Below are 12,654 nucleotides of genomic sequence, written 5' to 3' on the forward strand. Positions count from 1 at the left end.
GTTTCGGTTGTCAACTTGTGTTGACAATACAAATGGATACCCAATGATTTATTATAGCATTAAAACGCATTAGAAATGCCCGGGGGCAGACAAGTGAGAGGAGCTGCAGGAGCAGGAGGTCCTGCGGAGATGGGTTGCAAGCCGAAACTGAAAATCGGCTGAGTCCGCATACCTTCCGGCCATTCTCTCTCCACATCGTCCTCTGCTCTGCTCCTCATTTTCTTTTCGTTTATTTTCCCTTGCAGTCTCACTGCGCATTCTGTGGAAATGCATAAAAATGAGCCATAAGTTTAAAAATTTATAAAATGCGCCAGCCAGCCCATAACTGCGAAGTAGACCAGTGGCAGTGGCAGTGGCAGAAGCTGCTGAAAGGCAGCAGTGGCAGCCGGAGTAGTAATAGTAACTGCTCGGCAGGCGGGGCAGCATTATCAAACGTCTACAACGGGAAAAATTAAATTAAATTGCGAAATGCGGAGCGTGTGAGAGAGAGAGAGAGAGCAGCATTCGAAACGAAAGGGACGGCGGACGTATGTTAAAATAGACTTCGACAGTCATGGCCTGGACAGAGAAATTGAAACTCCGGCACACTTCAATGCACTCCTCTGTCCAGCTCACTATCTCATCATTGCGCACTGAGAGAAACTAGTCTGGATTACCCAACTAAAACTTGGAATACTCTCATAAAAGTTTTCGAAAAATTGATGTAAATCGGATTCCTTTTAATGGAGAACATGTTCTTAAAGACTTATGCAGGAACCATTTTGTATCCTTTAAATAGTTGTTGAAGAAGAAACCCTTTCCCTTCCAGTTTAAGCTATGTTTTTGCCTCAGTGCCAGTCGTCTTAGGAGTTGAGTCGATTCGGACAGAGCCGAAGGACTGCAAGGACACAAGCACCTAGCTCGGAGTGCAACATCGTAATGCAAACTTAATAAGATGTACGCTGTGCATGTCGTCTGTCAGTGGATACACATGCAGCCATCAGACGGAACTGACAGTTAGACAAACAGACAAGCCATCCAAGTCCGTCAGTTTGTCAGACGAGGAGGACATCTCGCATCCTTTTTCCAGCCACATCCACATCTGAGCGGACACTGGAGGGCAGGAATCGACAAATGGTTGCAAGCTTTTTACGGTTTTCATATATGTACATTATTCCCATAGATCCGTAATCAGCAAACATTTTAGGGTTAAACCTAAAGTGCACGGTTTCTTAAGGCCCAATTTCTTGAAATGTATATATTTCAATTTATATATTTCTACGGCCCACGTCGGAAGTCCAAAGTAGTGAGTGCATCTATGGAGCTGCCTATATAAGGAACTTCAACTCATTTGATTGCTGTCAGCCAGCAGTTCGTCAACTGAACTCCACTCAAATCAACTCCTTGGGAGGGTCCTTCGACCGGTGCTATTATCTATTAACTGCCATCATGGCTGCCAGCTTAAGGACCCTCGAAGCCTCGGAAAGCCAAGAGCTCATCCGCATCATCATCTTCTGGGGCGTGACTGCATCTGAGCCTTTATGGGCAGTAGTGGGCCTACTGGCTGGCGACAGCAATTAGGGAACCGTCGGCCTCTTCATTACGCTGATCAATGGGTCTCCTTGATGTCACTTATAGCCAGTCCAAGTCGCACACACCCGGACAATCCACATGCGATTCCGGGAACAGGAAGTGTTGACTGGCCACAAATTTGCCGACGTCTTGGGCATGAAACTTCGTCTTCGTGCTCTGGGTTCCAGTCCCCATTTTTTTTGTCCTTTTCTTTTTTCTAAAGCCGCCGGCACTTGCGGCTTTATTGTTGGCATTGTCTAACATCTTTAGCCAGTTGTCTTTTTCCTTTTTTTTTCCGTTCCGGCCTGCCACTAAAAAACGGTTATTTACTCTGCCAGAGGCTCTTCAGCTTTGGCTCGTCCTGTCGCACACTTTTCACTTCCCATTTCCCCCCGGCTCCTTGGCGCTCTGGATGTGTCCTCCTTTGGTGGTACTGTGGAGAGTGTGTCGTCTACTTAACACAATAAACACTCAATTTTCGAGAATGTTTTGTTTGGGATTTTGCCCTAACTATAGCTGGGAAACTTTGCTTAGAAACCCGCAACTGTTTGCTCAGTCGTCCTCGGTGAGGGGTATCCCTACGCCGGCCTATAAATATATATATATATATATATATATATATATCCCAAGATTGTCAATTGTGGCTGCCACCGCTTCTCCCTCGGTTTTGATTTGTTTTCAATTGCTTGGCTACTTCGCTCGCAAGGAGAAAAGTTTGCCGGGAATAATCCGAAATAAGTTGACACCAAGTTTGATTTGCTTTGGATTGCTTGATTTAGCTTTTGTCTTTTCTTGTTCACTGAATTTATTTCCGTGTGTATTATAAATAATTATGTCCGTCCTTTGGAGAGGTCCGTCTCTCAGTGACCAGTTTTAATTTTCAATTTATGTGATTTCTTTTCAATGACTTTTTAAAATTATTGTTGTCCTAAAGCGTTTGCTACATATATCTATTTTGGGATTTCAATTCGAAGCACAAGCAATGATCATTCCAAAATGTTTTTTAAAATAATGTTTTCTTCTATGTTGAACATTTCATCAGTTCTTTGTGCCAACTGGAGACTTTAAAGGAAAGTCTAAATATTTCTTAACCATAAACGAAGTTGATTTTCCTACAATTTAATCATACTTTTAACTCTTTTGCCATGTCAGTTCACACTTTGTGTCGCCCAGAACGGAAAATGTTCGGTACAAATTTTCCGGATCTGATGCTTTTGCTCCTGCTGACCAATGAAAAATGATATTTTAACTAGCCGGGAGCATAGAGACCCCTGGAAATCCTTGGACAGACGACGACGAACGCAACGTCGGTTGGCCACAACATTTCTTATCAATCTTAAAAATGCATGAATAATTAAAATATGCAAATTTATGCTTTGTGGCCAGTAGCCGGCTGTATCGCTCTTTTGTGAAACCTGCGGTGACTTTAAAGCCAAAATGGCGAGTTTGCTTTAAGCATTTCGCTCGGAAATGTTTGCCGTGTCCACAAACACCCTTTTCGAGTGACATTCATCCAGCGTTCCGAGTTTCTTGTGAACACAACATATTTTCCGTCTCTTTGACCAGAGACAAAAGACGAAAAAAAGAAACATTTTGATGTCGGGGATACAAAAAAAAAGCATGGCGTGAAAATGCGCCTTTTGAATTGGACTCGATAAGGCAAAACCTGAGATTCCCAGTCTTGGCGGATTTCATTCATCCTGGCGGCGGGTCAGTGGCACCTAAAAGCAGACGAGATGCAAATAAAGCCCTTTTGTGCCGGCTAATGATGTTTATCGTTTTCAAGATACACGCTTCCATACAGTCGCCATATGTATATGAAAGGACCCGGTGGCGGGCAGGAGGTCCTTTCTTAGTCCCCCTCTTTTTCTTTTCGGCTAATTCATTAAAAACCTGTCGCCGAGATCAACAGAGCTATGAGGTGATGGCGATGGTGGTGGTAATGGTAGTGGTGTTGCTGTCGTCTAGTCAGCTTTTGTTCTTGATCCCCAACTTCGACATTATTCAAGCATTTAGCCTTGTACATTTTCGCACTCGAGCGACAGTTTAATTGAAATGCATGAAAGTGTCAGAGGAATTCGACAGGCTGGTGGGTGCCACTGCTGCTTTTGACTTTTTATACCCGCTACTTGTAGAGTATAAGGGTATATTCGATTTTTTGGAACGTCTGTATCTGGTAGAAGGTATCAAACTCCAACCCATAGAGTATGTGTATTCCTGATAAGGATCGTTGCCATCTGTCCGTATATTTTAATTTTAAAACCGCAAGGTTCGAATTTGTGGATTAGGCTGTTTCTAGTGACAAAATAATGCGTTCTTAAACTTTAAAATATTTAGTTGGGTTCACTAGAAAGTTATTTAAAGTGAAGTAAATGTTCGTAGAAAGAATATCAGCACATAAAGTCAATTCGTGTGAAACTTCCGCGACTTCTGACACTTTATTCAGATTAATTCATAGTAATGGGTATCTAATAGTCGCTAGACTCGAGTATAACCTTCTCTCTTGTTTATAAGTTCGCTTCTGCCTTCATCAGTTTTTGGTCACGCACTGTCGCCCCGCACATACCATAGTATTCCTAACCATCCATGCGTTCTACATTAGTTTTTTTTTTTTGCGAGGATAGGCTTCCTATGGCTGCACCTCTTCTCTCCCGTCGGACCTCTATATAATGCTGTAAATTAAGTGTTGGCCAGCTCTTCCATCCAGCCAAATTTTCCCAAAATTTCCGCTCACACATGGCGCACAACATCGTCCAGTTTCATTGTTAAGTGTGAACTGTTGTTGTGGATTTTTGGGCGGCACTTGTCATCAGTTTCGAGAACAACGGGCTGTGCAAGTTTGGTCACATAATGAAAGGATGCGAAAGTGCCTTGCTGCGGATGGAAAGTCCCATAAATTGGCACTATGGCCTGTCGACGGCAGGAGTATCCATTTATTGGGATTGCGTTCAGTGCGCTAATCAAATAAAGGTTCTTCAAGGTTATTTGAATAGCTCTTAAAGTACTTCTACTTTTAAATTACATTTTTTTTTTTTATCTGACCCTTTTTATCTTCACTAGATTGCTTATTTAACTAAGCCTTTTTATCCTCTTTACCACATATTTGCAAGGATTTCTCACAAAAATTGACGAAACTACAAATTTCAAATGCGAATTGAGCCCTTTGGCTATTGTTGGTTTTAGCCACTTTAAATGGGGGGAACTGTAGCTTTTTCGCCATTTTTCGAGTCTGATTGGCTTTTTAATATTTGTCCAAACTCAAAAGCTTAGGGTTCTTCCCTTGGCAATTCGAAAAACGAAACCATTTGAAAAGAGGAACTCTATCCGTAGTGCTTTGATATTTGTTCATTGTTATACGCTTAGTCGGAGTTTTGGCGCTGTTTGCACTCCTGCACATTCGTTATTCGAATAGAATGCACTTTTCTACATTGTTTAATACAAATGTAAAAGTTTTATTTGTTAATTTTGGCCCAGTTTCGTTGTGTTTCATTTGCCCTTTTGTTTTTTCGTTTTCGGCTGCTGCGTGTTTGTTTCGTTATGCACTTGCGAGGAAGTGACACTGCAATAATAAATAAAGCAACGAAACAAACGGCGGCGCACAAACGGCAGGGTGATGTGAAAATGACTGAAAATGGCAACCGACAATATGGAATCGAGGGGGGCTGAAGGGGCAGAAGCGGGCTGGGAGGAAGGACATTCGGGACTGCAGGACATTGGGACACAATGTGTGGATGTGCATGTGCAGTTGTGGATGTGTGCGATGATGATGATGATGACGGCAACGTCAAATGTCAACATCAATGCTGCGTTGTTTATTCTTTTTGCTACTGGAGTTTTGCATTTTATGCCTTTGTGCAAAGCATATACATATTCACAGGCAACCGCATTTTTTGTATCCTCTGTGTTAAAATTTTAATTTCACGCTGAAAACACACCACAAACGCACACACACACACAGACAAACGCTTCGCATCCTGCATCCGAATTTATCCTGCAGAAGGCGAAAAACACACTCCACAGCAACTAAGTGCGAGGCAAGACATTTTTGGCAGGACATACGGGGGCCGGCAGGACGAAAGCGATGCAGCAGTTAACAGAGGAAAGGCCAGGGCAAATACAAGCGACTGCAACTAACTTCTCGGTGCCCGTTTATTGTGGATTTTGTCGCTGTTAAATGTTTCAGTAAATGCCAAAAAGCTGGCTTAGGAAAGTCAATGCGACCACAACAACCGCCACATACCCTATCCTCAAAAAGGATTGAGATAAGACATTCGGAAACTGAAGTTTAAAGGGGGAACAAAGGTATTTTCGGGATCTTGAAGTAATTACTATAAGCTATTTGAGATGCGCTGGTTCATTTTAAGGGAATTACTTTGGGAAGTGAGTTGGCAGGATTCTAATGTTAGTTAGGGATCCCGAACTTGTAGCACTCTCTCGCCTAGTGTAGCAAATCCTACAGCAACAGTCGGCAGATGGAATGCAACGGCAGCTGCTGGCGGCGTCAGTGGCAGCTGGAATCATCCGCATCCGCTTGGCCCTCATCTGCATCTGCATCCGCATCCGCATCCACATCCACGTCCACATCCCGGCCCCCTTTTCCCGCTCCGTTTTTTGCCAATTGCCATGGCCGCCGACGGATTTAATTGGAAAATGTAAATGAGCTTTGTTCATTTGAAAGATGCAGTTGGGCGCGCAGATGACAGTCGCAGCCGGGGCCACTTGACAGCCACCGCGAGAGTTTTCTTTAAGCTGGTCGCAGAAAGCGGAAAAATAAAATGAAATAAAATGAAATGGAAGTGGGGATTTCGGGAAGCGGAGGAGAGGCGGGCGAGGGCAAAGCGTCCACAACTGAAATTCCCTTAAAGCTGGCAAGCGTTGCAACAAAGGAAATGTCACCCGGAGTTGGGGTAAATGCTGACCTCACACACAAATACTTGTGTGCATGCTGCGTGTGTGCGGGTGTGCGAGTGTGCGACTGTGCGAGTGTGTGAGTGCGGGAATCCCATTGTTTGACTTACAAAATGGCGTAGAAAGCAGCCAACAAAAGCAACTGACGACGCAGCCAAGCTTTCACACACAAAAAAGAAAAAATGGCAGAAAACGGCAACTTCCGTATGTATAAAAGAGTCGTGTAAAACAATACTTTGTTCGCATAAGAGTGTGTGTGTGAGAGAGAGTGTGTTTGTGTGCCACGCCATATTGTTTGTCCAAAACTCCTAGGCGTCCTGTGCCCTCGCAGTTCCCTCGCAGATCCCGCTCCTTCTTAAACTGCCATATGAGCACACTGCTTTTTGCGCTCGCTACTTTTGTTTTGTTTTTCGCATTTCGCAACATAATAATTTTTAACCCTTTGTTACCCGCGACTTTCTCCTCGTTGCAGGCGATAAAACACCCGCAGGCTTTCCGGTTATAACCCAGGGTCCGGGAACTCGCGTCATTGAAGTGGGTCACACGGTCCTCATGACATGCAAAGCCATCGGCAATCCGACGCCAAACATTTACTGGATTAAGAATCAGACAAAGGTTGATATGAGCAATCCGCGCTACTCTCTCAAGGATGGTAAGTACAATTGAGTCAGTTTGCTTTAATAACTTAACTTAAGTTTGCAACACACTGATAGTATAAGTAATATTTACTTAGATATTAAACAATCTTTTTCTTTTTAAGGTAACTAAGTATTTAGAATCATGATCCCTTAAGTCAATCAACAGTTTATACATTTTTGGTACATATATACATAGATTGAGTTGTATTATCTCCCATTGGCCAGGGATTACGTTACATTATGTTCGCCTGGGAGCTTCGATGGGACCAAGGACTTCATTTATTAAAATTCTAGTCCCACACTGTGTCCGCTGCCTTTTGAGCGGGTCTCGTCCTTTTTAGATAATTTTTTGCTCAGCTGTTTTTCGCTTACGGTCATTTGAATTTCTTGGGAGTTTACTTACGCTTCGACGCACTTTGTGTCGCAAGTTTTCGGGCGCTTAGTTAACGTTTGACTTTTGTCAGGTAGCAGCCAGCCACTCTCACCCGCGCAAAGTTCGTCCTTTGAAAGGCCGATGAGGATGGGGCGACCTTTTCCAGCTCTCTCAAACTTTCCGCATGTCAACAAAACGTCACCGGGTCCTTTAATCAGGCGTCGCAGGACTTACAGGACTCGCAGCATTTGATAATTATATGTTCAATGTCAGGTCGCGTCGTTAGCACACCGATCTTCCTCTCTCTGTGTGTCACATCAAACGGAGGACTAAGTGGGCGAAACTAACACAAAAGCTGCCAGCTGCAGAGGCCCGAATGGCCTCCGGTCATTAGAGGCTCAAATATTGACATTAATATTGACATTAATATGCATTAAAGAGTGCCTTTTAAAACGACATCAATAATGGACACGTTGACAAACGAAATGCGAGTGGAGTGACGGTGGGCCTGCGGAAAATGCGGAAAAGCTATAGCGCGAGGGGAGCTGGACGGGCATTATTTCAATTGCCAGGACGCGGTGATCGGACAAATGTTTTCCACTGGGCCATCATTCACCACCTAGGCCACCTCGACCATCGAGCCCTAACAATTGAAACGTGTTGGGCATGGCAAGAAAACAGCGACGTTAACAAAAACATTATGCGATGTCCTTGCTGGGCCAGTGGTCCTGTGATCCAACATCTGCCTGTGGCGCCGCTATGCTAATGAAATGGTCGCTTACGCGTAATGACAGCCCGCCAAACAATTGACTGGCCTCCATGGGAGGTCCTTTGCCAGGATGCGACTGACTTTCAGGCGTCCTGAGATGGCGCAGCGTCCTTTTTGTGCGGTACAGGTTGTTGCAAGGACATGTTGCAAAAAGATAATCCATTTGTACAATAGGAAAGGTTTTAAAATATTTCCGATCATTTTATGGAACTACAAACTGAAGGACATTTCAACTTCTCTATTCTACCATTTCATATATGAAAAGCATTCAAATGAAAAGCTAATAAATAGATGAGAAACTAAAGTGTATTCCCTCGGGGGCAAATTTCCTTGCTTTCCTTGCATCAGACTATTCAAGCGAGTAGATTGCTTTAGGTTGCCCCGACTCCGCAACTTGCAGCCATTTGAAACGCGGTCCAAACCAAACTATCCATCGCCTTTTGTTGGCCTACAGCGATGCAAATTAAAAACTGTTACATGTATTTCCCCAAGGTGAAATTATTTTCGCCGCTCCAACGATGAGAATCCATGCAAACATAGTCCACGGATATTTGTTGGATTCTCCTATTTTTTGCCCGCCTTTCACGGATGTGGAGGTCGACTAATTTAGCGCAACACGAACCAAAGTGGCCGTGTTGGCTTGTGGATATAGAAGAGGAGCAGGCGGAGGAGGAGCAGGAGGAGTTTGAGGAGGAGGCTTTTGCGGGTTAAATTAGTTTTACGTGGGCCGAGCAACTTGTTTTACCCACCTGCAAAAGGTGAGCTACGGTCAGGAGCCAGTGGGGGGATGGGGCTTTCGACCAGACTGGCACCATCTTTGGCGCGTTAAACGAAACGTAAAAGTATTTCCGCCAGCTAAATATCCTTTTGGGTGCCCTAAACGCCCTTTTCGCTTCGCCTCCCCGCACTCCTCTTAAAGCGCGCTTTAAATTTATGAAAATAAATATTTGGCCCGAGGTGAGGATTCGGATTCGGACGGGTTCGCCCAGCTGCCCCATTGTGAAGATCCAACGCGTCCCGAGTTCTGTGTCCTTCGTCCTGCGTCTCTCTGCAGCGGCGAGAATAAATATTTCGCATAATAAGTTATGCAAGTCATGTGCCGTTTTATTCAATTAGCACTTTATGGTCCTTTATTGTACACCCACTGCCCCACTCCCCATATATATCCAGGGCATTTTCCCCTGAGCGCGTTGATTTTTCGGTTATACGGCCGCCGCCTGCTAATTAGAGCCTGCAGGGACGCAGGATTGCGGGTGGCGGAGGGCGGAGATGAGGTCCTCTCGGGGTACGTGAGTTATCAAATGAAAAGTAACTCGGCGGCAGTCGTACTTCATTTTGTTCGCGTCATAATTAAATTAGAACTTTATTATTTTAATAAAAGCGTCTCAAGAGCCCGAAGCACCTCATGGCCAGGCGGGCCATGCTGTGCTCCCTTTCCTTTGACGCACACCAATCGCCTTCGCTCGGATACATTAATGTGATTATTATACACTCCTCTTTGCCAGTGGCCCTCGGGCCAGTCCGAAAATCGTTGAGAATCACAAAGGAATGGGCGAGGGGAGGGGATATAGTAAAGTATATAGAGCTCTGCAAAAATCTTAAAAATACATTTCCTTTTCCCAAGTAAGCTGCAAAATCTACTGCAAAGCGCACATATAACTACCCAATTTTCTTAGGCATTATTCAAAGTATTCGCTGTTTTAGCTCGCTTCTTGGTTCTTCAACATTTTCCACTTGAGCGTGTGGCAGCAAAGGCAAATGACAGCGGTCGCACTCGAATGCACAAACACATTTATAAATAATTTATTTAAAATTACTGCGTAGGGCATTTCGTACTCTCTGCCAGTTGGTAGTTAATTTAGTCCTGCGAAGCGAAACGGGAAAAAAGGGTAGGCTCCCAATAGGACGAAGGCGGGCAACGACCAGCGACAATATTATTGAGTATTATACCTTTATTTTTATTTCGCCAAATAGTCCCTGAGGGCTTTTGTTCAATAAAAAGCATAACGGAAGGAATAAAAAAACCTTTGGCGTAGTGACCACGGTTTTTCCCTGTTTCCCTTGCTGGTTTCCTTGTTTTTTCTGCCTTTTGCTTTTTACCATGAAAAGGTTCTGCCGCAGCGTCTGGGGAAATTACATTCTTGGGGCTGGAATCCTCATTGGCCAAAAGGGAAAGGGGTAGCAGAAAAATGTGGGGCTCTTTCAAATATCATAATTTGGCTTTTAAGCAAAAGAGGCTTATCAGAAATTGGTTTCGCCTGAGCCAATTGTCTTAATGGGTTGTGTGTTGGCAGATGAACTCGACTGAATGGAAGTGTCAACGAAGAAGGGTCTTTCAGGGAGCGATTGAGACGATAATGGCTTCCGTGCCTGGAGCAGGTGCAATTGAATCGCACCAGTCAGCAGAGAACTTCCATTTTCATTCAATCTTTATTTTATAAACTTCGAGGAAATGTAGGTACGTAAATGCCAAGTGTAAACTCGGTTGGCTTTTGTGTTTCTTTAAGCATTCCATTAAGTAAATATAAAGAACACGATCTTATAAGCAAAACATGTCAATAAAAGTCTAGTTAAAATTAAACACAGCTTTGCTCAAGTGGGCACTCAAGTTTTAACTAGCTGAGTATTGAGTTGGATTGCTCGCCGGATTGCCGTGGCGTAAAACTGCGAATAGAGGAGGCCATATAACTCAGCAGGTAGACCTTTATGTGCAAAACTTAAAAGCAACTTATGACCGACCGACCGACCGACCGACGACGAGCTTGCCTCGCGGAAGAGAACCCAGCTTGCAACATCGTCTTATTTTTTATATGACATTTTTATACCTTCTTTTGTTCGAAACTTGCACGTGGCAACAGCTCCACTTCCTGCCCCACCAAAAAAAGGGGCAGCAGCTGCGACGATGATGGCCCCTCGACTTGCGAACTGCGAACTGCGACCTGGGCCCCTGCTCCGGCTCCAGCTCCAGCTCCACAACTCTTTAATTGCTGGGCTCCATCATTACAATCGCCTTGCCACTTGACGTGACCAACCTGTGGGCCAGAGGAAATTGCGGAGGGAAAATGAGAAAATGGGGAAAATGGTATGGCGTGGTGGCGGGAAAGCGGGAAAGCGGGGTCTGCACGCAATTATTTACTTGAGCCGTAAAACTGTAGTTAAGGCAAGTCAACTTGAAAGCATTTTGGGAAAAGTTTAATGCTTAAATTATGAGCTCCTCCTTGTCACTCCTTGTCGCTCCTCCAGCAGCTCGAAAGAGTTGACAGTCACTTTTGTTGAAAATGAGACAGTAATTGCCAAAATGTGCATGACTAGAACGGCTTTCTCCCAGCGGGGGCATGTCCTGTTCCAGCTCCAGCTCCAGCTCCAGCTCCACCTCCACTCTCCTCCGCCTCGTGAAGTGGCTGGAATGGGGGTCAGTTGGGTTTCTTCTTTCGGTTGACGATAAGTCGTCGTCACTTGCATTACCAAAATTGAAACTTTGCACACTTTTATGTGGATGAACTTGGGGCGCAGAAGTAGGAAGGGAGGCGGGCAAAGTCGCCCCATAAATGTCACTTTGTAACGACGACGACAACGAGGACTACTTAAATTAAAGCATAATTAAATTAATAATCCCATTTGGGCGTGCAGCCAAGCATTTGAAGCTGAACCCAATGCCAAAGTCGAAGTCGAACTCCAACTCGAAGCGAAAATCCTTGGCAACGAAAGTGCAGGAGTGTGCGTTTCCAGCGGAAGTTGCTGAATATGAAAATGACTGCGCTAGCGGAAGTGCAGCTGTGTGGCGTGCCACATGTGTGCCACGTCCGAACTAACCCGCAGCCAATGTCTTGCCACATTTACAACGGCCACAGGGTGGCACAAAGTGCTCCATGCCCCTCGCAGAATGGGAAAATGAGCAAACTACAGAGCTTCAATCTGGAAATCGCTTTTGAAAAGTTTTTAAAATAACTAAGAAAGAATTGTCTAAGCTAGATTGTTTAAGCCTTCAAAAAAAAGATCATATCATAAATGAGCAATGACTTACCTAGCAATTGTAATAAAGAACATTCATCTGAAACCTTGCTTGATCGATCGTTTTTTCTAACTACAAACCATTCTAACCATCAGCACATAACACCGCCTTAAACTCTTAAGAATGATTTGTATAATTTTTCAGAAACGCTTGAAGCCAAACCCCTTTGGGTTAAGCGACATTTTTCATAAAATATTCACCTGCTCACCGAGCGGACTCGTTTGCTAGCCTGTCCATTTGTTTGCATTTCCTTTTTATGGCGCTTGAAAGAATTTTTAATTTTCATAAGAGTAGCACACGCACGCAGAGACAAGGCCGAAAACTCGGTGAAAATGACTTACATTCGGGAGGCAGACGGCGCCCAGATGTATGCTAGCTTAATTTTTATTGCTACAGCCATCAC

General features: G+C 44.2%; 1 protein-coding gene across 11 annotated transcripts in view; it reads left to right on the forward strand.

The window, feature by feature from the left end:
- The window catches only part of LOC6732854 (tyrosine-protein phosphatase Lar), a 114,576-nt gene that overhangs the window by 76,038 nt on the left and 25,884 nt on the right, over positions 1-12,654 (forward strand). For all 11 annotated transcript variants that reach the window (XM_039293883.2, XM_039293885.2, XM_039293894.2 and 8 more), the window contains one exon: positions 6,932-7,111. In XM_039293883.2, coding sequence (XP_039149817.1) covers positions 6,932-7,111 — 180 coding nt within the window. The remainder of the gene's footprint in view (positions 1-6,931; positions 7,112-12,654) is intronic.

The sequence above is a fragment of the Drosophila simulans genome, chromosome 2L, assembly GCF_016746395.2.
Source record: "Drosophila simulans strain w501 chromosome 2L, Prin_Dsim_3.1, whole genome shotgun sequence".
NCBI lineage: Eukaryota > Metazoa > Arthropoda > Insecta > Diptera > Drosophilidae > Drosophila > Drosophila simulans.